Genomic DNA, 27,079 nt, shown 5'->3' with positions numbered 1-27,079 from the left:
GTACTAATGAAGACAACCAGGACTACAGGAATTATCTGTCCTATCTCACTTTTCATTAAGTATCAAGTCTACCTCATTGAAGAAGCATCTCATCTGCCATACCTTCCAGAAACAGCATCTTGACTGTCTCGCCTTACAGAAGAAGCATCTAACTTAACCCACAGAAGCAACTTAACCCACAGAAGGAACATCTGATCTCCCTCACCTCAGAAGAGCAGTATCTGGTCTGCTGCACCTCACAGAAAGAGCATCTGTTTCACTTCACCTCACAAAAGCAGCATCTGGTCTACCTCACTTCACAAAAACAGCATCTGGTCTACCACACCTCACAAAAGCAGCATCTCGTCTACCTCACTTCACTAAAGCAACATCTGGTCTACCTCAGTTTCCAGAAGCAGCATCTGGTCTACTTCACCTCATAAAAGACATACTGGTATAACTCATTTTACAGAAGAAATCTGGGGTCTAAGAATGACAAAGGACTTGTCAGGAGTAAAACAATGATGACAACTCTGGATGCCTAAATTTGTGAAGACTGTCTTTCCTCTCACTGCTCTGGGAGATGTTGGAAAGGGTACTTTGGATGCATTCATTTCAAAACCACTTGATTCTCAAACTGACCAGATCCAACATATTCACACCCACATTCCCCCAACTCTCCCTCACATAAAATCTTATAAAAAATGTCAACCATGCACTAAATATCTATTCAAAATCTTCTAAGGATTCCATATAGATTTTAGGAGATTACCACTCTTAACTCAGTTTCTTTAAACTCAGGTGCCAGCCCATTTTATTGTTATTTTCTATTTCTCCTGTTTTCTATCATGCTTGTTAAGTTCCTACAGGATGTCCGTATCCTGTGTTTGTGGCCATTCTTTCAATACTCTATTTCTGTCCTTTTTTATCCCTTTCTTCCCCATCTTGGATACCAGTTCTAAGTTTAGTTCATAAGCAGTCATGTGTGATGTCTTAGAGTACGAGGTCATGTGCTACGTTCCTCAGCCTCAGCAACCTTTACTCCTCCCCCCAGTTCCTGTCATCACTGCCAGTGATGAATAATAAAAACTTGTGTCACACATTTTAATTCTCAGAAGAGTTGCTTAATATAAAATATCCAAAGACCAGCACAATTATTTCTAATGCTTATACTTCACAGACATTGAGGGGGAGAGGAGGAGAGGTGAAAAGGAGGAAGAAAAATGGGAAGACAGAGGGATAGAAAGGAGCAAGGAGGCAGGAAAGGAAAGAGGAAGAAAGGAACAAAAAAGAGGAAAAGAGAGATGCAGAGAGAAAGAAGTGTAAGGCAGAAATAGAAATGAGCATAAAGAGAAAGGAACAGAAAAGGAGTGGGGAATAAAGAAATGAGAAGGCACAATGGAAAGAAACATGATGAAATGTTGTGGGGACAGCTAGGGAGTCATGTATGAGTGTAGGGTAGGGAGGATTCTGGGTTATTTGAGGGAAAGGTGGGTCTCTATTTTTTTTTTTTTGGTTTTTCGAGACAGGGTTTCTCTTGTGTAGCTTTGTGCCTTTCCTGGAACTCACTTGGTAGCCCAGGCTGGCCTCGAACTCACAGAGATCCGCCTGCCTCTGCCTCCCGAGTGCTGGGATTAAAGGCGTGCGCCACCACCGCCCGGCGGGTCTCTATTTTCATTTCCCTGTTCTGGTGTGTAATTTAGGGGCCCAACCATATCTTGAGCAAGAAGTACATAATTGGAAAGGGCAACTTGACCTTACCCTGGAGTAAGCTTAGGAGGAAGTGACCAAGATAACCAGAGGCCATCCAAGGCCATCCTAGGAAGCTCGGTATCTAGGACCTGGGTCAACAGCCCAAGAGTGTTAGCTGGAACTCAGACTAATGCCTCAAATGTGAAAAGGGTGTCACTTGCTACATACCTCATTTATTCCTAGCTGAAGTATTCTTTTTCTTAATAAGGCAATAATATTCTAAAAAGCAACTATGGCATTTCAGGTGTGTTACTGGGAAGAAGATGGGTCCCTGGGGTCATATAAACCGAGAAAAAAACTAGTCTGTTTAGTTGAAGATCTTGGCAAGTGTTCAAGGGGCTAAAACTCTGAAGCTAGCTTTTCTTTCAAGTTTAATGATCTCCTCTGTTTTCAAAGAAATTGATATTTGGAAAGGTACATGTGAGACCATTTTAGTAATCCAAAAGGCCCCTAAACAGATGCTTTCAGGAAAGACACATGAAAGAATGCAAAATTAGCCATATCTGCCCTTTTTATAGGTGTCAAAAGCTAACAACCCTTAGATTGTTCTGTTTCCTACTCATCTACTCCTAGCTGTGAATGCCAAAATACTACTGAGTATTCCTAATTGGATGATGATTACACTGTGTTGGTAATAATATTATTATTAATAGTAGCTAGTATGTGCATTTTCTACATGCTAGAAGAGAGTATGACAATCCAATTACAATCTTCTTTATAAAACACCACATGAGAACCATGAGACAGAGATTATAGTCACATTCTTATAGATGAAGAACAAGGTTCAAAGAAGCCACTCTGCTCCAGGGTCATACTTGAAAAGCTAGGATGAGCTCCAAATCTGGCTTCAGAATCTGGATTCTCTATTACAAAAGATTTTGTTTGCCTTTTGACCTTTTTGTTATTTTTCTTATGATTTCTTCACACTTTCTCCAAATATTCATCAAGCTACATAAATGTGCTTGATGTGAGCTCAATGGGCAAGATTCAAGAATGAAGGAATTGCACTGCCCTTGCCTTTGTGAACGTGGCAAGTGGGTGCTTAATTTCAGATGGAATGTTATTGTCAAGGGATGCTGGAGCACTGAATTTGTCAGATTCCTTGAGAAGTAATCCATCAAGTCTTCACTCCTCATGGGGATCTCCCAGCTCCTGTACAATACCAGATTATTCTCAAAATAGAAAAAGAGTGCACCAAACAAAATGCATAGAGGAGAACCCATCTCATCTCATTCCAAGTGGAAACAAAGCTTCTCTGTCAGAACAGCTGATTCATTTGCACAGCCAAACACTTTAAAACTTTGAATCCTTATACAAAGAGTTCACAAACCAGTTCTCATTAATAATAGCACAATGTAACCTCAAACAACCAAGGCACTTTTCTATGCCTCAGTTTCCTCTACTAAAATGGAACTGTAATAGTTTGTCTCATGGACAACGAATAGAAACTATGGGGCTCCATCTACTTTAGTATGTCTACTCTCAAGAGCTGATATATTTATCCAGCCAATATTAAGTGAATGGATCCAGCCTCTGAGGCCAAAGTCAACCTTTACAATATTTATGATGAAGGTAGCTCTCTTCAAGCTAATCATAATTTATGTACACGAGTTAAAAGCAACTAGAATAGAGTTCAAGTAAGGCTTTGTCAGACATAGTCAGAGCTTAGAAGATTATATATATATATATATATATATATATATGATTATATATAGATGATTTCCTATGCCAGCAATGTGTTTAGATCTCTCTCTCTCTATCTCCTGATATCTACCTATCTGTCTGTCTATTATCTATCTATCTATCTATCTATCTATCTATCTATCTATCTATCTATCTACCTAGCATTTACTGTATTTAATATCTGTATATATAATGCTTTTAATATCTATCTAATATAAAGCATGTTGGTGGCATAAGGAATCCATCCTAGATGTTTTCACCAGATGTTTCTGAGGATAGGGAATGGGGACCCTGTTCCATCACATTTCTCAGGAGCAGGAGCATGGTGGACATTTAGGAATGCAAGTGCTTGTCTCTTAGGGTTGGCAGTTAGAAGAGGTCTTAACCCTAGTAATGGCCCTTTCTGCTGATGTGAAGATGCAGCTAATCCTGGTGGTGTCAATTATTAATGAAGGACATGGCAGAGCTGCTTTGTTCTCTTTAAATTTTTAGCAGTTCTGCTTCCTATCATTGCAGGCCCCCAGGGACCAAGTGTCTCGCCACAGAAAAATCTCCCTTATTCTAGGGCACAAAGTGAAGTAGGCAGACAAAATGAAGAGAGATGTAGGTGTTTCTGAGGTTGTTGGTGTGGGAGTAGTGTCAAGAGCGCTGGATATGCTGTGGGAATCACCAGCCCTGGATACTTGGGATCAATTTGATCCTCTGACTAATTCACTCTATGGCTTTGGAAACATTATCAGAACTCTTAGTCTGGGATATTGTAACAGCTAAACTTTTGTTGGTGTTGATGGTATGACAAGTGGTGTTATAGCTCACCACTAACTGCTAAGGCTGGCAGTAATCTCACTCACACTTTACAGATGGAGCAGTTGGGAAAGATAAAATAGGAACAGAGCGATTCTAAACTGAGAGTTCACAGTCTCTTATCCTTGATGCTACATAAAGTCCAACAGAGAGAACTTAATGGGAAATAAACAAATGTTTCAAAGCATCTAATGCATAGCTAGTGATTGGCAGAAGGTGGTAGTGTCTTTGCTTCCTTACAGCTCTGTAACTCTTATGTATGTGGCTGCAGTTTAGATCCCTGAAGGAAAGGACTAAGGATTCAGGAGAACTGGGCCATGGGATGGTAGAGGGGTGATGGGAAGGGCAGGCACAGAGACCATGAAAATGGATCTCATTCACCTAGTACATATACCAGATGCAGATCAAAACCTCTTAGAAAAACATTTTCTGACATGAACAAGAGCCCCACAAACTGCCTAATAGATTAAAATTTACAAGAATTCTGGGAATGTTATTTCCCTTCTGGGATTAATTCAGTAGCAGGGCTTCTTAGCAGATACTTCATCTAGAATGTTTTTTAAATGATGAGCTCTTTGGTATACAAGTATTTACAGCCCTTATGAAGTAGAGAATATGTCTAAAATAAAGAGATCTGAGTTTTGTGGGTTGAGGTGAAATGATGAGGTAAGCTGACCCTCCCTTTATCATGGCTAATCCTTTTTGCCTGCTCTTCTGAGTTAAGTGCCTCTTCATTGTCAGCTCATTCAACATGAATAGAGGGCTTTGGAGTAATAGTTGCGTTGTTTTGATTCCAATTATATAAATGAGGAAACTGAGATGTTAAGCAGTTGCTCAAAGCACTGGTCTTTTGACCCAGACTGTCTGACTCCAGTACTCAGGTCAGGATCATTGACCTTGGGAAAGCCCAAGGAGAAGGAAGATGCAGACTGGGAGGTAGATGAACTAAACACATCCTGCAGAGGACTTGGAAGTAGTAGTGGGAACGGGAGATCCCAGGAATCTTTGTGGTTTAGATAGTAGCAGTTTCTATTCTTCCCTTTGCTTACATGAAGTCCACATGATGGTAGAGGCAGGGAATAAATGGGGTAGAGGAAGAAAGTAAAAATTCTTAGGGTTCCAGCTTGATTGAACAGTACCAGGTTCAGAATGTCTCTTGGAATAAACTTAACACCTGCAAGGAACTGGGGAGAAAAAAATCATGGGAGATTATGATGGAAGAGACAGGTCTGGAACTGGTGTGTATTATAGGGAGTCTGTCTATATACTCACCATCAACCCAAACATCAGCACATCATCCCACCTAGATTTAAGGCTAGGGCATTGTTGGGGCATTGTGCAGCTTCTCATAGAGAGCAGAATGCAGAGCTGAGTGGAAAGTTAGCCATCTTTCCCATGCACTTTATGGATGCTGAAAGCTTTTCTGTCCCACTGAGGTAAAGACGTAAGAGAAGAAGCCAGATGGGAGCAGCAGGAGAATGCTGGCAATAGTGGAAGCACACACCAAGAAGTTATGGATGTTGAGCTTAACCTGAGAATAATTCCCATTATTCCCACTGTCTGTTACAGCAGAGGGATATAGGAGCAGATTCGTGGGCTGTGGAACCATTTTGGACCCAAGCAAAGAGCTGAAAGAACAAAGTGTGTGTGTGTGTGTGGGTACTGGACACATGGCCCATTTGTTAAAGTCCCTGTTGTGTAAACATGGCAACTTAAATTTGAATCCCCAGAATCCATTTAACAGCCAAGTAGGGTAGTATACTTCTGTCATCCCAGCGTTCCTATGGTGAGACAGGAGGCAGAGGTAGGAAAATCCCCAGCAGCTTATAGTCCAGTTAGCCTGGTGTATGTAAAGATGAACAACCAAAGAATGCACATCTCTAACAAGGTGGAGGGCAAAGCCTGACTTCCAAGGTTGTCCCTCTGACATCCACAAGCTTACCATGGCCCTTACATGCACATAGACACTCATGAACACACATGCACACACATCATCATACACACACAGAGAGAAATTTTATAAAGAGGAGACTTTGTGAGCAGGAAACTGTTAAAGAACTTCATCAATAACCTAGGTGAGTGGTATTGGGGCCACAAAACAACAGAGAAGAAGGATGGGCTGCTAGTTAGCTTCAGCCACAACTTGACATAGCCCAGAGTTGTAAGAGAGAACCCCAGTAAAAGAATTGCTTCAATTAGTCTGGCCTTAGACATCTCTGTAAGCCAGTATCTTGGTTGATGTCAGTGGTCCCAGCCCTAGGTAGGTGGTCCTGGGTTGTATAAGAAAGTTGGCTGAGCCTGAACCATGGACAGCAAGCTGGTAAGAAACCTCTGCCATGGTTTCTGCTTTGAGTTCTTTTCCTGTTGAAGTTCTTGCCTTTCTTGAGCTTCTTCTCTTGCTTCTATCAACAATGGGCTGAAACCTGTAAGATGAAAGGAACTTTTCCCTCCTCAAGTTCCTTTTGGTCATAATATTCATCACAGCAACAGAAACCAAGCTAAGACAGATGGAGAGGTTGGTAGACATAAGAAATATCCTGTTGTCTGAAATTCTTTCACTGAAGGCATACACCCCCCAACTTCTCATGAAAGCCCAACCCACCCCATTTCTAATAAAGTTCCCTACCCTCATGAATCAGCTCATCCCAAATGCACTTTTCACCAAGGTTGTTTGCTTCCACCGTGGTCCAGTTCACTCATCATCCATAGAGTGGAGTGCAAATAGCATTCCCATGAGGAAGTGGCTTTCTGGTTCCATATCCTTCTCTATACCAAGTCTCTGTTATAAACACTTATGTTAGCATGTATCTCTTCCAAAGCCCACAGCAGAGCTATTTATGTAGTTATTTGATTAATGTATCCACTTTTGATTTATTGGAATTCTCATTAAAAGAAGGGAATCTGTCTTATCGCTTGTTCAATTTCTAGTTCATAATTCAATGTCCTGAACTAAGCATATCTTCACAATCTATGTGTTGAACTTGTGAGTGAATAAATGAATGAGTCATGGGATCTGGAAGGGACATCATGTCAGAGAAGAACTAACCATAGTTCTTAGGTTGTAGGCTTGAGTAGTTGGGTCAATGTTAGTTCCTTTTATGAGCAATCATGGTTTTGTTTTCAACAAAATAATCTTCTAAGATGACATCTCCACAGAGAGAATTCTCTTTTCTCCCTGGCTGTTGTGACATGATCTCTGTTCTATCATGCCTTTCCCACAACGATGAGTTGAAATTTTCAGAAAGATCAACTTTCCACCATTGAAAAAAGTTCTATGTCACAACTGACTCTTGCTGAGATGATATGTCTTCCTGTGATGGTTCGTGCCAACTGTCAACTTGACAGAACCTAGAGTCACCTGGGAGAGAGGCCTCTAGGCATGACTATGGGGGATTACCTTGATTGTATGAGTTGAGATGGGAAGATCTGTTCACTGTGGGTGGCACCATTCCCTAGTTAAGGGTCCTGAGTTGTATAACGAAGAAAGGGAACTGATGACAACATGAAGTCATCATTCTGTTTCCTGATTGAGGATGTGAGGGGACCAAGTGCTTCCAGCTTCTGCTGCATGACTTCTCCACTATGATGGATAGTACCCTTGAACTCTGAGTAAAAATACCTTTCTCCCTTAAGTTGTTTTTGTCTGGATTTAAAAAAAAATTGGAGCAACAAGAAAAGAAGCAAAGGCATCACCCTACATACCTAAATTCTTCAACACACTGAGGCTTTTTCTCCATCAGGTTTCATGCTAAAGAATTATGAATCCATCATTTAGAGAGGATCACCAGTTCCTGGGCCTGTGGGAACCTGTAGTGAAGACTTAGGGTGCCCCAGTAGAGACACCTCATTCCCTTACATGGTTGCTTCTTTTCAAGGTTTTGAATGATGCTGGGAGATTCTGTGCTTGATATATTGTGCACCCCAATAAACTTATCTGGGGGTCAGAGAACAGAACAGCCACTATATTAAACACAGAGGTTAGGCCATGGTAGCACACACTTTTAATCCTCGCATTCCAGAGGCAGAAATCCATCTGGGTCTCTGTGAGTTCAAGGCCACAGATCCCTCATCCATAAGGAATGGAGTGTAGTCATTGTGCTATAGCCAGTTAACTCTGAAAGTTAAACTGTGTTTTCTTTTCTAAGAACCATGAAACGATCACTTTTCTCACCCTGCTTCTTTCTCTGTCTTCTCACAGTGTCTCATCTGGGAGCCCATGCATAAAACCTCACTCACTTCCAGGGAAGAGTTGCAGATGCTTCAGCTATTCTTTCTGACTTGCAACTAAAGCTAGGATTGATGGAGACCTACCTACATTCTGTTTTCTCTAAAGTACTCTTTTGCTTGGGGAAAATGAGAGGCTTATGTGGCAGGGCTGAAGAAATAAAAAGAATTTGAAAATTATTTACTTTAGCCAAGAATCCATTAGCTGAAATTGTCTGTCTTTCTTCCAACTCTTTATCTTGGAATAGTTTTAGTTTTACAAAAAGGGATAGAGACTTTCTATTTAAACATTGCCTTGCTGTCCTTAATGGCAATGCTTTCCACTCCAGGGTACATTCACCTCAAGTAGGGAATTAGCATCATATTAACTAGACTGCAGAGTTTTTTGAAATTCACCAGTTTTCCCATTAGGCTACATTCTCTATTCCAGGAGCTGACCTAGGGTACCATATTGCACTTCCATGTTTTCCTAGTTTGGTTTCCTATTGCTTTGATAAAACACTGACCAAAAGCAACTTAGCTTACATTTCCCCCACCATAATCCATCATTTAGGAAAGTCAGGGAAGAAACTCCAGCAGGAACTTGGAGTCAGGAATTGAAGCAGAGGCAATGCTACTTACTGGCTTCTTTAGCTTGCTTTCCTATATCACCCAGGACCACCTTTCCAGGTGTGATACTGCCCACAATGGACCAGGCCCTCCCACATCAATCATTAATTAAGAAAATTCCCCCTGAGACTTGCCCATGAGCTAATCTGTTAAAGACAATTCTTCAATTGAGATCCCCTCTTCCCAGATATGTCTAATGCCAACACATATATCCTGTCTTCTTTGTCTTGTCTGATATGTGACAGGTTCTTAGAAGTTCTTTGCTTTTTTATTTTCATTACCTTGGCAGTTATGAGGAGTTTGGTTAGATATTTTGAAGGATTAGCTTTGATCTGAGCTTGTACAATGCTTTGTGATTAAACTTTCATAGGTTTGGGAGGAGGTGAGGTGTCAATCGCATGGCATAACTGGAAAGTATAATATATGAACTAGAGTAAACCTTTGTTTGCATCAAATATTTGCCAGAAGTTATAAGTCATTCAGCCCTTGCTTTGGGTCTAAGATTGTTCCTGGTACTATGAATATAGAGGTCAACCTCTCTGTCTCTGTCTTCTCCCTCATTCCTTCCCAGTCTCTATTCCTTCACCTCACCTTTTTCCTCTTCCTCTCCTTCTCTCTCTCTCTCTCTCTCTCTCTCTCTCTCTCTCTCTCTCTCTCTCTCTCTCTCTTTCTCTCTCTCTCTCCTTTTCCCCCCTTTCTCTAGAAAATCAATACACTTTATGTCAGGAATGACAAGCCCATTTTTCTCACATTTCATATGATGCCATGAGATAGACATGGTTATTTCCATGTTATAGATTTTAAGTTGTTCACAATCATCTAGCTACTGGAGGACAGAGCTGAGTGTTGAATTCAGGGTTTTTTGTTTGTTTGTTTTTACCACACAACCATCCATGCTTCCTACTAGATAACTATGAAACATTGTTCAGATGAACCCACGTATAAAGGAAGAGCTATAAGGATGCTTCTGTGTCTGCTGTTTTCCTTCTCAGAGGAGGTGACATCTGAAATGGGCAAGACAATCATTCTGGAAAGAAGAAACAGGATTCAAGAAAGCACAGAAGTTTAGAGTGTTTGGTGTGCTCTAAGAAGAATGAGCAGGTCAGCGTGGCTGGAGGAGGGTAGGGGAGTGAGTTATTGATCTAGCACCAACTTCCTGGAGTCCTTTACTGAGGATGTCTGTAAGGTCAACCCTTCTCATCTTCTTGTCTCTCTGTTGCTGGGGTCCAGATGGTGGAGCAACAAGAGAATGAAGTACAGGGTCAAGACTCTTGGAGCTCACTATGTCTCTGACATTTTTACTGCTCTTACCTCCCTATGCATCAGCTCCTATATCTGTCAAAGGGGGAGGACACTCAGTGCCAAGGGGATCACTGTTTCAATATGAGGAAAATCCCAAAGTAGAGAGCATCGAATATCACAAGTCCATGCAAATGGCTTCCCAGTAACAGTCATGCCACTTATTCTAGAACTGGAGCATACCCGAGTCATGATGCTGAAATTTGGAAGGCTCATCAACAAGGCATGCTGAATGGGATTGCAACAAAGCCCATACAGTTCCTGACATGAGTCCCCCACCATCGCTTGTTTTGTTACTTTCATTTTAAGGGCTCATGAACCAATTTTCCACCAGTTTCTCAAGATTTGATTAGGGGCATTATCATCTCAGGCCATCTGGTCATGCTATAGTCAGAGGAAATTATGTATCCAAGGCTTTGATGGAGCAGTGGATACATTTGAGTCACTCCCACGACCACACATCCTGCTCTGGTCTGAATTATTTCTCAGTGCCCTATTATAGCTGGATAAAATCACAGCTAAGGTTGGTATTCTTTGAGAGCTATCTGCAAAATTTCCACCCCGACCTTTACTGCGAAGCTTACAGAAATCTTGGTGCTATTAAGACTGTATATTTTTACAGAAACCCAATTTAGACAGTTTTATCCTAATGAGATTTAATCTTTACCAATCACATTAAAATTAAGCTAGAATATGCATGCCTGGGCCACAGTCTCACAGGTTTTGAAATGTCTATACTTATTCCTGAAAATTCACTACGTGTGTGTGTGTGTGTGTGTGTGTGTGTGTGTGTGTGTGTGGTGTGTACAAGTGTACATGTGTTTGCATGCATGTGGAGGCCAGAGGTCATTCCTCAGGAACTGTCTACCTTGTTTTTTGACACACGGTCTCTCACTGGCTTGGAACTTGCCAAGCAGTGAGTGTAGACTGGCTCCCCAAAATGTGCCCGTCTCTGTCTCGTTAGATTTATTTTTTTTTGTATGGGTTCTGGAGATCCAGCTCAGGCCCTCATGCTTGCATAACAAACACTTTCCTGACTGAGCCATTTCCCCAGCCCCGAGTGAGTGAAAACATGAAAATGAACGGCCAACGTTCTCCTAATATTCTGGTTTGCTGAGTGACAATAGAACAGGTTTAAAATCACCCAGAGAAGGGGACAAATTTTAACTCTTTTATTGCTTCCTGTGTTTTTGTTAAGCCACACTGGGATCTCTACCACAAGAGAGAGTCCAGGAAAAATGGCCTCTGTGACAAATGGCTACAAACTTGAGAGCTCACAAAATGTCTTTTTTTTTTTTTTTAAATATTTTGCCTCTAGAAATCTCATATCCAAAATGGATTTCACTCAGCTGAAACCAAAATGTTAGCAGAGTTCTTTCCTTTTGTGGGCTCTAGATGCAGTGTCTCTCTCAGCATCTAGATACTGCATCTAGATGCCATCTTTGGCTCATAGCCCCAGTCTGTCAGCAAAGCCACATGAAAGCATCTTTAAACCTTCCTGACTCTTCTGCTTGCCTCTTCTAGCTTCAAAAGTTCTCGTGGTTACTTTGTGACTAGCCACAGTCTGAGAGAATTTCTCCATCTCAAGACCCTTAGCATAATCAAATTTGTGAAATTCCCTTTGCTCTAAAAGGGACATACTCAAAGGGGCCAGGGACTCGGGTGTCTTCAGAAGCCATTGTCCTGCCTACTGCAACAGTTGTACACAGTGGTGGGGAGCATCTCCATTCCTCTCCAAGAGTGTCACAGATAATGTAGGTGAAATTTCCCTCAGGGGGTCCCTGACCACATGTACAGTCATCAGCCAGTCATGGAAGGAATTTGGTTCTAACTCGGAGGATTCATTCATCTCCATAATGGGGAATGGAGGCAGTCACCACCTTCCCCAGGCCACCCTTCATTTCCGCAAGACTATCAGCCCTGCTCAGCTCAGATGACTGTCCGTATGTGTAAGTATGTGGTTGGTTTACACTGTTTCCTTTAATGGTGGCCTTGAATTGTATCATTGAACCTATCAATTTTGTCTGGAAGAAATTCTCTCCAAGGAGGCCCTCCCGCTGGCGAGACAGGTGGCTGAACCACACGTTTAAATCTGTCCAAAGAGGAAGCCAGGCCACATCCTCTTGGTGCCAGGGGAATGTTGACTTTCACTAAATTTTATTTTACCTCTATTCTATTTGACACCCTTGGGAGCACAGCATAGGAGACTTCGTGGAAATATTCCACTTCCTGAAGCAGCTCTAGTGAGGATTTTCACGGCTTTCCCACATATGTTCCTTACGAGAAGCTACAGAAGATGAGCCTTCTACTCTCCAAACCAGTATTTTTCTCTCTAAGGGGGTTGTTTCCATTAAATGAACACAGCTTGCTTACACAAGTGATCATTTCCCCCTATGTTCGTCAGCTATTAAGAAGCCAAGGGAGAAAACTGTTGTCCATCTCAAACAAAGCTTTAAAACGTCCCAGCCTGTGTAATGCCCATTAACTTATTTTCCTCCTCTTATTGGCTCTTTTCTTTAACTCCTTCACCTTTTTCTCATTTTAGTTATTGTTGGTACTATCTGCAAGCTCAGAATAAGGGAGAGTAAAAATTATGGTGAGTTCCCAAGAATTTATTTTCCTGTATGAGAAAGATACTCTTGATATCTTGCTATTTGTTCTCAGCACAAGAAGAAAGAGAAAAATAATCAGTGATGACATGTGCAAATTAACTGTTCTAGTTTGCTTTCCGGTACTATGATAAAACATTCTGACCCAAAGCAACCCTATATGAAGCAGTCCCTTTGGATTACACTTCCAGGTAGCAGTTCATCCCTGAGGGAAGTTGGTGCAGGAATTTAAGGCAGGAACCTGGAGAGAGGAACTGAAGCAGAGGCCACAGAGGAATGCTGCTTACTGTCTTGCTTAGTCTGTGAGCCTGGGTGTCTCAGCAGTACCACTCTGATGCTGAAAGCCTTAAGGATTAAGCTACTCATCTTCAGCTTGCATTGGAAGCCTGAAGAAACTGGTTCTGCTACCACTGAGAAAGTGCTGTAGCAATAGGATAGATGGACTTGCCAGCAAGAGTGGAGGCAAGCAAGTAAGAAACAAGGCTTCTGTCTTCTGTGTCTTTTTTATCTGGGTTGCCCTTGGAAGATGCCTCCCACATTTAGGGTGGCCTTCCTGAATAAAATAATTGGATCAAGAAAGTCCCGGTAATGCCCAGAGGCTTGCATTTTAGTTGATCCCAGAGTCGATCAAGTTGGCAAGTAAGTATAATGAACCATCACACTGACCCTTGGCAGGATGGAAGCCAGTATCTCCATAAGAACAGGTGCTTCTGCTGGCAATCTGAAAGCATCCCCACACTTTGTATGCGGAACACACTAAGAACATAAATGCCAGCATTCTAAATGGCTGGCTTGCTGTTAGCAGATTGCCGGAACAGAAAGTATTCTCTTTCCTAAGGGGCATTTAGTTTTTATTATATCTTTACTCATGGTCAGAAGACATCAGCAAATTTGTGAATGAGATTGAAGATCTCTTCTTCAGGCATTCTGAAACTTTCACACCATTGTTTTTTGGATGTGAACTTGCTTTGTTAAAAAAGGAAATGCAGAAATGACGTTCATGGGCTGGGAAAATGACCTGGTAAGGTGCATGAGGACCCGTGTTCCATTTTCAGCATCCATGTTAATAAGAGAGGTGTGGTGGTGCCTATTGTCCCAGTGCAGGGGAGCTAGGGACAGGAGGACCCCAGTCTAGGTAAATTGGGAGCTTCAGTTTCAGTGACAGGCTTCATTTCAAAGAATTAGATGGAGAACAACTGCAGAAGACATCTGATGACTCAGTATCAACCTCTGGCTCACACACACACACACACACACACACACACACACACACACACAATTTGTTTTATACTTCAGAAATTTCTGGTAATTATAAAAAGTCAAGTTTTTCTTTTAAATCAATATTAACAAAACCTCCAATGTAAACATCTGAGCCAGATTAAACCATAAGAACTCATCTCCGAAGCCAGCAAACAGAATCACAACTCAGATACCTTTAAATTCTGTTAGATTGTGCCTTCTCTTCTGAGTCTATGTATGCACAGTGTCTAGAGCACGACATGTGCTTAATGAATCTGTGTTGAGTTAGTGAGTGATACAACTTAAACCTCAGTAGAACATGTCAAGCCTGGTAATTGTCCATGTGAAGGGCATACAGTGTGCACTGGACATAAGCACCAAGACATATTGAAACCATGGAAGAAAATCCCACCGTACATGAACAATAGAGAAGAAATTTTCATTTTCTTCATTTTTCCCACTTGGCAAAGATATGTCTGAAAGATTTCACACAGCATAGTCCCACGTATGATCACTCTCCTGGGTGTGCTAAGGTTCATGTGCAGTTCTCAGTGTGACAAGTCAATCTCTGTCCACAATTTTCCCAGTTAAGAAAATACACCAGAGCACAAGTGGATTAGAATGTTACTATAAGAATCATGTCAAACACTGCAACTAATTGAAAAGGATATTACCCACTCTCTTGGCATTTTACATGGCATCAGTAGGATGTGACATGTGCCAGTATCTCATAATAATCAACACAGCACTTGATTATGATGCCAAGACTAAGTGTCTCTCCACAAAAACCACACCTGAGACTACTGTGTCCTCCCATAACCCTCTGAGAACATCTTAAGCCCCAGAGACACCATCTATGATGTTCAACAAAACCCCACTGCAACAATCGATAAAGGTTTTTGCTGTTCATGTGAGTACCATTGCTATCGTGGATTATTCCTACCAATGACAACTCACATAAGAACCACACTGTCAATTTCAACTCCATTTGTACCATCACGACCCTGAAGAAACAGAATCACCAACAGCGAACTTACCACCCCGCCGCCGGCTGAGTGCACAAGCACAGACATCCCTTCCCGGAGGTTGGCAATCTCAAAGAGCATTGTGTATGCTGTGACGAAGTTCATGGGGAAGGCAGCAGCCTCAGAGAAACTCATGTCATCTGGGATCTTGTAGACAAACTCCACTGGGGTGCAGACCACCTCAGCCCAGGCATTGTAGTTGACAAATGCCATGACACGGTCCCCGATCTGGGAATAAAGAAGTACAAAGTTAAAGGAAACTGGTTCATGATGGGGTTCTAAGAAGGGCCCGGCTCATAGGGAGCTGTCCGTGGTACCCAACATGGACAGTGTTTCTATTACATAACAGACATGGGCTGTTTCTCCTAATTCATACACTGTGGCCTCCATAAAAATCTTTCCGATTTTCAGATTTCTTCTTTGATGAAGCAAGCACATTTCTATGTATTTGCAGTAAAATCTCAAGTAAATTGCTCTAGATCATATGATTATTTAATGAGCCATTGAGAGCTTTGGATTTCCTAACCTCTCATCTTCCCTACTCTTTATTGTCTCCTCTCCACAGCCATGACTTTGGGGAAACTCATTCTGTCACTAGAATAATTCTCCTATACCTCCTCCTCCACCTCCTCCCTTATTTCTCTTCCTCCTCCTTCTTAAACGGTCTCATGTTTTCTGGAATGGCCTAACAGTTATTATGTAGCTGAAGATGACCTTGAACTTGTGATTCTCCTGTCTCCACCTTCTGAGACCTGGGGTTTTAGGTATGCACCAGCATGTCTGGCTTTATACAGTGCTGAGGACTTGAACCCAGGACCTCACGCATGCTAGATAAGCATTCTACTAATTGAGCTACATCCTTGTTTTCTGTCACTAGAATTCAAGACTGTTTAGGTGGTAGCAGGGGCTTGAACAGTATCAGTCCACCTGATAAGGTTAGGATGAGGCACATACTTCCTCTCTCATTCCCAAATTGCCATTCACCTGAACCTCATGGCCTTCCTTTAAAGCTTCTTTTAGCCCTCATAGCCAAGCATCCTTGGACTTACAGTTTGGTTGGGAATGGATTTCTCTTCATAAGAGGTTGTTGTACTTGCACATTTGATTATTACAGAAAAACCCATTTACTGGACAAAAACAATTTTAGACTGAACTCTACCCTACATATTACATCAGTTATTTAGTCTCCATGGCAGCTTTCTGGGGTAGTAGCTCCACTATGCTCATGTTGAAACTGAAGGTGCATTATGTCTCCGACCTTAGGTCACACAGGCAAAGAGCTGTCTGTTTCCATATGTCTTTTCAGAATATTACAATGCTCTCCTGCGGTGATGGTTTATGTAAGCCCCTTCTCAGTCTTGAATTCCAAGCACAGGCGATATAATGGTAAATGAGTTACAGTTCATACTCTTAAATTGTTCATATTCTCTGAAAAACTGCAGGTGGCAAATACTTTGAGTGACAGGGCTTAGGAGGCAACTCCATCTGGAAGAAATATTTTAGTAGAGAATAAACTCTTAAGCTAATGGAATGAGCATGGTGATATTTCAGACACTGGTCCAAAAGAGTGAAGATTATGTTTTTCATGTGTGGAAGAGTTGATATGGTCCAAGAGATCCCACAGTAGTCTGTTTCCTAGGACCAGACAGTTCCATGTATTTGGGGATAAGGTTGTTACAACCTCAGTGTGTGGATGTCACAGCATCTATAAAAACTTTCCTGTCTATCCTGGAACCTATCAGATCTGGGTTAAGAGGAGCTCAATTAGATGACACAGGTGAGGACCACATCTATAGTGTTCTAAGAGAATCTGCACATCTCTGTCCCGGTGTCAGGGCATCCCTGATGGAGTTGAAAGAGCTCAATTCAGGAGAGATATCTGAGTCACGGAACCCTGGTATGCCTTGCCAGCAATAGGAACAATGCAAACCTGGTCTGCTTGGTCTGAGAGAGCAGTTAATCACCATGCTGATCTAGTGGCTGGGCACAGAGGAGTATCTGCTACTTAATCTTTCCTTTTTGCTGGAGATTTAAATGGCTTAGACAAGGTTCTCCTGTCCCTGAGTCCTCTCTGGTCTAGACAGTGAGCAGTCTTTGCTCAGGCTTACCTGTGACTCTGGTTTAAACTTGCTTTCTTTTTTCTCCTCTCTCAAGTCTGTAAGTAATCCTGGACTCACTGAATACTGATTAGAAGTAGTCCTCCACTTTACGAACATATTTCAGATTTCAAGTTTAAACAAATACATTTTATAATTTTTGGAGAGATTTCTGAAATTAGAATCTGATGGAAATTAAAGTTTCCTCCCCATGAAACAAAACCTAGCATTGCCAAAGATGAATATTCATGTCTAATTCCCTATTTCAAGACATTTTTGATCCTTCACAACCAATATATTAAACTCTTCCAGGGGCCACGGAGTCCACATTCTATTAGCCCTTTCCTTGAGTGACACACCACGGACTGTCCAAGCTATCTTCTGACTCAGTTGTCATTTAACTACTCTATTTTAGTGATGAGGGAATCAGATAAACCAGGGTAGCTGAAATTCTGCTAAAACATCCCTGAGCACTGAGGACAAGACTAGGAGTCCAGCTCACTCTCATTTATTTTTTTTCTCATGCCTAGATAGACTCCCTGCCAGTTTAGTTCATTGTATTTGTGTCTAACCAGATCCCAGGATTATTGATCCTCGTGGATGTGAAACTTGGTAGATGAGAGATCCACGAAAACACACAGGCATGAACTGAACAAAAGCAATGTGGCTTTGAGTGAAATAGGAGAGTGGCACTGGATGGGATGAGTGCTATACAATGTTTACTGGATGGGTAGCACATGGAGGCATCTCTCTAAAAACCTCACATAGTTTGACTCATGTAAGCTTTAGCAAACCCCGAGAAGGCACAGCTAGACACTGCATTCTTATCAATAGTTGATCTGGCCAAACACTATGAAAAATGGGGGAAAAAGAGCCATCTTTTTGAAATGACAAGTTTTTTAAATGCTTTTTAAATAGCATATCATTATTAGGAAATATCAGAAGAAGCACTAATGTTAGTATGAGTCACCAAGTGCTACGTAAATTAAAACATTCGGGAATTTGAAATATTTGTTCCTTATATTACAGTCTTCAAATGTAATAACAAATTTGCTATGGTCAATGCCAACTCTCAAGAACTAATGTCTTTCCTAGAGAAACGGTTCAATTTTTATGTATTTTTATTATAATTAATTCTTCCATTGTATTTTCCTTGCGGCTTAGTGTTTGCTTCCTATCCTTACCCAACAACAGCAACAACCTCCTTTAAGATAGGTTCTGTCATAGCCCTTGTGTACAGATGAATGACCATAAATATTTATCTTCATTTAAAGGAACCCAAAGAAACATGGAATCACTGTCAAAGGTCACGCAGTTGGAGAGTGGCAGCGTCGTGGTTGGCGTCCAGGTACTTCAACTCCTGCTACAAATAAGTAACCCACTGTACTTGAGGTAAGTGTTATGAAGAAAACATACCATGTAGAAGTGCACAAAAGGGGACTCTATGATGGCATCCTGAACTCCTTAAGTCACTTTCCTCCTCTCTGAAATAGATACCATGTTTACAGTGCAATGTGGATCCAGTGTACTTAGCACAGTGCATGGAAACCAAGGAAAGAGCAACACATGCACCTGTTTTACAAAGAATAAACTGGTTCTAAAACTCGGGGATTCACAGATCAATGATCCACTGAAGCACAGACCTGCTCCACTGCATGAAGCAGAAGGAGTAGCTGCCAAATGAAGATCTGAGAGAGAAAAGAAAGGCTGTCCCACTGGCAATGACTCTAAGTCATCAAGGCAAGCATTTGGACCAGATCATGAAGAGAGCCCAGCACTGGCTTCTTCCTCACAGAACTGTGAAAACTGAGACACCAACTCAGTACCCCAGAGTAGCTAATGGCCTCTAGTATCCACAGGGAGTGAAATGAATTGTTTCAATGTGCTTCACAGTTGGAAGTGTAGGACCACTCTCAGGTCTCACTACACTTCAGCCTATCATTTATTCATTTATTTCATTCTCAAAATAGCAAATGTGACCAGGCAATGGGATCAGCACACACATAAATACTTGGATACATGTGAAATATGTATCTATATTTACCCAATTAGTTGATTCTAGTAAGAAAAATAAATCAGCTCCAAGGCCATGAGTCCAAAACTTTTTTTTTTTTTTTTTTTTAACTGATGGCCTCTGGACACAACTTTTTTTTTTCTTTTTTCTTGTTGGTTTTTTGAGACAGGGTTTCTCTGTGTAGCTTTGTGCCTTTCCTGGAACTCACTTTGTAGACCAGGCTGGCCTTGAACTCACAGAGATCTGCTTGTCTCTGCCTCCTGAGTGCTGGGATTAAAGGCGTGCACCCCCACCCCCACCCACCCCCCCACTCCCCCACCCTCCCATCCCCCGGCTAGGACACAACTTTTCAGTCTCTTGCTATTAATAAAAACCAAGAGTGCCATGGAGCATGTTGCTGCATAGAATTCCATCTCCAACATGATGAAGATTAAGAATCTTAAGTCAAAACCACACAGAGGATATTAGTGTTGGCTTTCTCTCATACAACACCCTGTACAGAGACATAGAGAAGACTTTTTAAAAAATATGTGCAGCTGAAAATCACTGGCAGGAGAGAGGGGTTGACATGAAGGCTTGATATTACTGTCAAGTCATGGCTAACTAAAAGAAGGTAAGTCATATCTAGAGGACAAATGCATTTAATTGAGTATGGTAAGTTATTCCTCTAAACCAAGTCCAATGACATTTCTGATATTTACTGATATTTAGTCAATGCTCAGGGTTAGCAGAATGAGCAGAGTGAGATTTTTCTTTGGGGCCATGTGGAGGTGTGAAGAACAAACAGATCTATATACATGCAGCACATTCGGAAAGAGAGATGTGTGCCTCAGTGACAATGTCTACTAGGGTCAGAGAATGTGAAGTTGTATTTAAAGGTCCAAAGCTCATCTTTTCTTCCTTTCTGTGTTTTTCTTCTCCTATATTATTTGGAAATCTTTGACAGAAGCATCGCTAAATGGGATGAGGTTTCCAGGCATTCATCAATGTGAATTTAGAACATTTTGTATTTTCAGGTAGAGTGACTCCAGCTGGCATGAGGATGAGCTGCTGGATGAAGGTCAAGTTGGAGAGAACGCTGGTGCTGATTTTACAGGACTCATCTTCACTCCTCATGCCTTGTATGCATTTTGGTAGTGTTGGGGCTGAGGGCGGGAATATGGGTAAAGGCCATGAGATTCTAGGAAGTGTAAAATGACTTGGTGACTTAAATCTGGGGTCTGCTTCTACTTCCTACCTTCTAGACTACCAGAGAATTCTCTCTTCTCTCTCTCTCTCTCTCTCTCTCTCTCTCTCTCTCTCTCTCTCTCTCTGCCTCTCTCTCTGTCTCTGTCTCTCTCTCTGTCTCTGTCTCTCTCTGTCTCTGTCTCTCTCTGTCTCTGTCTCTCTCTGTCTCTCTCTGTCTCTCTCTCTCTCTCTCTCTCTCTCTCTCTCTCTCTCTCTCTCTCTCTCTCTCTCTGTGTGTGTGTGTCCATTGTGGTTAGAGAAAAGATGACTGCTCTGCAAAGCTGGTTATGGTGTGTTCTCAATCGTCAGTCTCCCTGCCTTTCTGCTGAGATTCCCAGTTGTGAGTGAGAACCCTTGAATTCGATTTGTAGTGAGTTTTTAGATGTCAAACTCCTAATTTTATACAGCTGATATTGCTGCAGTGTTTCATTAGATTGTGTGTGTGTGTGTGTGTGTGTGTGTGTGTGTGTGTGTGTGTGTGTGAACCACAGCACTTATGTGGAAGTCAGGGACAACTTGTAGTTCTCTCCTTCAGTCTTGTATGTTGTAGAGATTGAACTAAAATCACCAGGCTTGGTGGCAAGCACCTTTATCCACTGCCATCTTGCCAGCTATGGTGCTTCGGGCTTTATAGACTAAATTGTGTTTAGTTTGTATTAGAACAGCAGGAAGACTCATGCATGCATTTTTTTTCAAAATAAAATGTTTGATTATGGAGAATTTCACAAGTATATGAAAGCAGAATAATGAAATAAATCACTTACATGTTGCCTTCTTCCCAAAGCCATTAATTAATCCCTCACCAATTACATCTTATTGTCAGGGAGAGGTTCCTTGAGTTAAAGCACTTTTTTAGATTTGAAATCCTGCTTTGTTCATTTCTAAAATATTTCAGCATTTATAAATGATAACTTAAACAGCACCCACTAGGTAAATACTTTAAAGAACCTTATTATAAAATAATTAACTCCCCTTACTTTTGCATTTTGTAGTTGATTACTAGGACTGAGATGGTGGAAAATGGTAGCTGTAGATGGAACAAGGGACTATGCACTTAGTTACTACAAAATCAAAAAGTCTTAATAGCTATTTTAAGTAAGTATGAAAAAGGAATTTAACAAGACTTGTCCAGCCCACTTCCCCAAACTATTGCCAGGAGCAACAAAGATAGTATATGAAAAAAAAAATCCTAAAATATAAGCAGTCATGAGATTTTTGGAAAGTCCTATCATTACAAACATGGTTAATATTATCAAACTCAAAATGACAAAACAAAACATGGCTGCTATTATTTCAATATATTTTCCCATAGTCTTAGTGTCTCACATATTCTAGATGATCCATGCTATGTAAGTTAGACTTCAAACTTTACCTCGTATCCCTTCACGCTGTCCCCTAGAGCTTCAACAATCCCAGAACACTCAAATCCTGGCACCAAGGGCGTCTTAGGAGGGTTGTCAATATTCCCTTGTCGCACCATCAGGTCGAGGAAGTTCAAGCCACTGTGGAAAGCAAGCATAAAGAAAGATTCAAAATGAGATCCCCTCACACCACCACTCTGGTGTTCCCTTCCCTTCCCCTGCCTTCCACCTTCTCCCTCCTTTCCTCTCCTTCCTTGTAAAAAACATCCCCTTCTTGCCAAAGTGTCCCTAATAGTAATGCCACTTAGCTAGATATCAGCAATAAAGCAAAATTCAATTATCTCCATGCGGATAAGTAATGCTTTCCTGGCAGTGAAGACAGTTGCAGTTCACACTCTAATTCATCCCCTTTATCCTCCCTCAGAGTCTGCTCACTCTTATTCTGAAAATACATATTGACTAGATTGATCATTAGACATTCTAGCACTTAATCCAAGGGGGAAAAGTATACTAGGGAGTGGTTATGAACGGACATATGGAAAGCAGCCAGACACAATGGCTACCAGTCGATCTGTGAGACAGAAAGAGAAAGGAGACCTAATTTAAAAGGGCTCGAGACAACCGTCTCTCTTCCATCATCCCATGCTGTGGGATGTTCTGTATGGCAAATGTGTTGCTCTGATTGGTCAATAAATAAAACACTGATTGGCCAGTGGCTAGGCAGGAAATATAGGCGGGACTAACAGAGAGAAAAGAAAGAACAGGAAGGCAGAGGGAGTCACTGCCAGCCGCCGCCAGGACAAGCAGCATATGAAGGTGCTGGTAGGCCATGAGCCACGTGGCAAGGTATAGATTTATGGACATGGATTAATTTAAGCTATAAGAACAGTTAGCAAGAAGCCTGCCACGGCCATACAGTTTGTAAGCAATATAAGTCTCTGTGTTTACTTGGTCGGGTCTGAGTGGCTGTGGGACTGGCGGGTGACAAAGATTTGTGCTGACTGTGGGCAAGGCAGGAAAACTCTAGCTACAAGCCCACACATGTATACCAGCACTGTGTATGAGCAGCACCCACAACAGTGAATGGGAGCCATCCAGAGACTGCATCACTTCCTACGGGAGGAAGATGGCTCAGAGAAGGGGCATCAAAAGATGGCCCCAGGGGTATGAGGATACAGAATCTAAGTCATATCTGGATGGGAGAAGTGTCTCAGTTAGGGTTTCTATTGCTGTCATGACATATCATGATCAAAAAGCAAGTTGGAAGCAAAGCGTTTATTTGGCTTGCACTTCAGCACTGCTGTTCATCACTAAAGGGAGTCAGAACAGGAACTCAAACAGAGCAGGATCCTGAAGGCAGGATCTGGTGCAGAGGTCATGGAGGGGTGCTGCTTACTGGCTTGCTTCCCCTGGCTTCCTTAGTTTATCTTCTAATAGAACCCAGAACCAGCAGCCCAGGGATGGTACCACCCACCATGGGCTGGGCCCTCCCCCACTGATCACTAAGTGAGAATATGCCTTGTAGCTGGATACCAAGGAGGCATTTCCTCAGCTGAGGCTCCTTCTTCTGATGACCCTATAGCTTGTGTCAAGTTGACACACAAAACCACCGAGTAAAAGAAGTTACTGAGTATTTTCTGTTAACTTGTTACTTTTAAAATGAGACAGTTATGAAACTTATGTCTAAGTCATAGCCACAGGAAATCATATGCTCACTTTCAACAATGCCATCAGTGTCCCCAATGGCTTTGTATACATTGGCTTAAGTCTAGAGTTGCATTTTTTAATTTGCTAACCATATGGAGGAACATATCTCATTGAAAATGCATCTTTTTGCTGGGCGGTGGTGGTGCACACCTTTAATCCCAGCACTTGGGAGGCAGAGCCAGGCGGATCTCTGTGAGTTCGAGGCCAGCCTGGGCTACCAAGTGAGTCCCAGGAAAGGCGCAAAGCTACACAGAGAAACCCTGTCTCAAAAAACCAAAAAAAAAAAAAAAAAAAAAAAAAAAAATGCATCTTTTATCAAGAGATGCAGTTCTTACAAGCTTCTCATTTTCATCAGCTACCATCTAAAAAAACAAAAACCAAACATTTTTACCCAACCCAAGGTCCATTAGTATCTGGCCAAGCAAGACAGCTGGAACTATTTTGAACACAGAGAGGCCTCTTTGAACCTCCCAAAGCATGTAATTCTACCAATGCCCTCTGCTCTCACTCATTAGTCTCATTCAGACAGGACAGAGAAAGTCAAAAAGGATGATTTCCTTGAAGGGTGAGTTAAAAGTTGACACTTTCTTGAGGTCCTCCTGATCATGAATGAGGTGAGGTTCCCATCTTGCCTCAGATGATGCATCTCTTGTAAGGGGCCCTTTGGAAGGCAACTGTGTGCCTCATGACATTTATTTGTTTCTATAGGACCTAGCATGCAATGGTCCCACAGTCACACCATAAAGCAGGTACTAAAATTACATCTGGTAAACAAAGGAATAGTCATGGATATGCAAAAGTTTGCATTTCAGGTTTACAGTGCACCTTTTTCAAACACCAGAATAATGGAAACACTTTGGAAGTGGATGTTCAGATTTCCAAGGGTCCTACTTTGATGTTTAGTAAACATTTCTGTCACTTCTTAACCAAAAATGTCCTTCGACAATAAGTCCTGTTTCTTTTATTTATTCAGAGGTTATTTTTTATTCATTTTACATACCAATCATAGAGCCCCCTCTTCCCACTCCTCCAGCCCCCTCCCAGCCCACCCCCCATTCCCTCTACAACAAGGTAAGGCCTCCCATGGAGAGTCAGCAGAGCCTGGTACATTCAGTAGATGCAGGTCCAAGCCCCTTCCCCTGCATCAAGGCTGTGCAAGGTGTCCCCATAGGTAGTGGGCTCCAAAAAGCCTGCTCATGCACCAGGGATGGATCCTGATCCTACTGCTAGGGGGCCCCTTAAGCAGATCAAGATACACAACTGTCTCGATTACACTGAGGGCCTATTCCAGTCCCATGGAGGCTCCGCAAATGTTGGTCTAAATTTCATGAGTTTCCACTAGTTTGGTTCAGTTGTCTCTGTAGGTTTCCCCATCATGATCTTGATACCCCTCGCTCATAGAATCCCTCTTCTCTCTCTTTGACTGGACTCCTGGAGCTCGGCCTGGTGTTTGGCTGTGGATCTTTGTTTCTTAAGGGTCTGGGGAATGGAGTTCAAAACTCAACTCGAACACTTGTAACTATATGACTTTGAATAAATAACTTGGCTTCTCTGCCCTGAGTTTCCCCATCTGAAGGCAAGGGTTAGGCAGCACTCACAGACTTATGAAAATTAATGAAGAGTGAAGCCCCAAAACATGTCACCAGCTTCATAGAAAGCATTTAAAGAAACATCAAGCTTATAGCACATCTTTAATTAAGAAGGCAAGAGGTATGTTAACATTTTAGGAAGGCTTTAAAATAAAGAGGAGGTATGTTAAAAACCATTCCAAAGTTTACATGGAACAGCATCAACTATGTACAAACTTTGCTTCTGTGAAAAGGTCCATTGTCCAAAGTCACTGTAGAACAATAAAAAGAATTTCTGTGTCTTGAATCAAGCACTTCATCTCACCCACACGTGGTTCAGCTCACTGTTTCCCTTTGTGTGATAACTTATGGTTTTCTAAGACCCAGATAGTGAAATGCCAGAAAATAACCACTCAGCCATTTTGCAAACACAGCCACCCCTGGAGAAGGCTTCATGCTAGACTCCCATTACACAGCTTATGAGGGCTGTCTTCAGACACCTTTGGCATGAGGTAGGCCTGGTGACTGTGAGCTGAGATCCAAGCTCCTGCACTCAGTGAGAAGAATTAAGATTGATTGCAGCCACAGTAAGATACTCAGTGATTCTATCAGATCATGGGCAATACCACCGTTCCTGGGAAATAAGCACTCAGTGTCTATTTCAGTATAGAAAACATGACCTATTGTCAGTGGATTACATTAATCTGTTGTATCATCCACATCCTCTTGAAAAGGATACAGCTTCAATTTGTTATGGGTTTGATTTGTGGTAGGGACTGTACTGAGTATTCTTGTTTTATTATTTTAAACTCAATGATACTCCCTTGAGTAATGAACTGTGGTACCCATTTCTAAATGAGGAAACCACAGATACACAGATTAAGTCAGTATTATCTTTGAAAAACATGAAAGGACTTGACTTCAACCATAATAGAAACTTGAGCCCTTATAGAATATAGTACACTACGTGTGCATGTGGCACATGTATATATATGTGTGTTTGTGTGTACAGTGTATGCACATGTGTGCATGCATGTATGCACGCCTACATGGAGGGCAGAGGACATAGGGTGGTCACCTCTATCACATTCCAGTTTATGTCCTTGAGACAGAGTCTCTCACTGAATTTGAAACTATGCTGGCAGCCAGCAAGTCCCAGTGACCCTCCTGTCTCCACCTCCCTCAGTACTGAAGTCACAGGCATGTATGATGCCACAGCTAGCGTTTTACATGGATTTGAACTCAAGTTCTCAAACTTGTGGAACAAGTGTTCTTATCTTCTGAGCCATCTCCCCAGCCTCCAGAATATGCTACCTCTTCATGGAAACTTCTCCACCCATGATGCTGGCTGAAGTGGCATAGCCCAGGGCAATGTCTATAACTCCTCACCCCTTCCCACTTGTCGGCAGCTGAGTGGGCCAAAAAGGAGTCAAGCACTGTAAGAGTGGCCATTCATAATCCAAGCAGGAACTGCTCTTTTCTAAGAAAAATGTATTATTCTTAATTATGTGTATATGTTTGTGTTGCAAGTGAGTACAGATGAAGCAGGCACCTGAGGAGACTAGAGGCATGGGAGCCCCATGAAATTGGAGTTACAGGCAGCTGTGAGACACTTGATGTGGATTCTAGGAATTAAACTTGGGTCCTGCACAAGAGCAGTAAACAGTCTTAACCACTGAGCCATCTTCTTGTGCATGTATGATGCCTGTGGAAGCCAGAAATCTGTGCTGAATTCCTGGGAAGTGTAGTTACAGAGTTTGTGAGCTACCATGTATGTGCTGGGAATCTAACCCGCATCCTCGAGAAGAGCATCCCGTGCTCTTAACCAATGAGGCATCCCTCCAGCTCCAGGAACCATTTTCAGTAGGAGCAAATAAATTATC

At 41.9% G+C, this 27,079-nt stretch overlaps 1 protein-coding gene across 1 annotated transcript in view; it reads right to left on the bottom strand.

The window, feature by feature from the left end:
- Vat1l (vesicle amine transport 1 like) overlaps positions 1-27,079 on the bottom strand; it is a 162,506-nt gene that overhangs the window by 114,394 nt on the left and 21,033 nt on the right. Inside the window, exons 2-3 of the mRNA XM_028862516.2 lie at positions 21,933-22,062; positions 15,236-15,451 (exon numbers count right to left, since the gene is read on the bottom strand). Of these exons, the coding sequence (XP_028718349.1) occupies positions 15,236-15,451; positions 21,933-22,062 (346 nt within the window). The remainder of the gene's footprint in view (positions 1-15,235; positions 15,452-21,932; positions 22,063-27,079) is intronic.

Source organism: Peromyscus leucopus, chromosome 5, assembly GCF_004664715.2.
Source record: "Peromyscus leucopus breed LL Stock chromosome 5, UCI_PerLeu_2.1, whole genome shotgun sequence".
Classification (NCBI taxonomy): Eukaryota; Metazoa; Chordata; class Mammalia; order Rodentia; family Cricetidae; genus Peromyscus; species Peromyscus leucopus.
The sequence above is the reverse complement of the archived record's forward strand: the minus strand, read 5'-3'. Positions and strand labels throughout refer to the sequence as shown.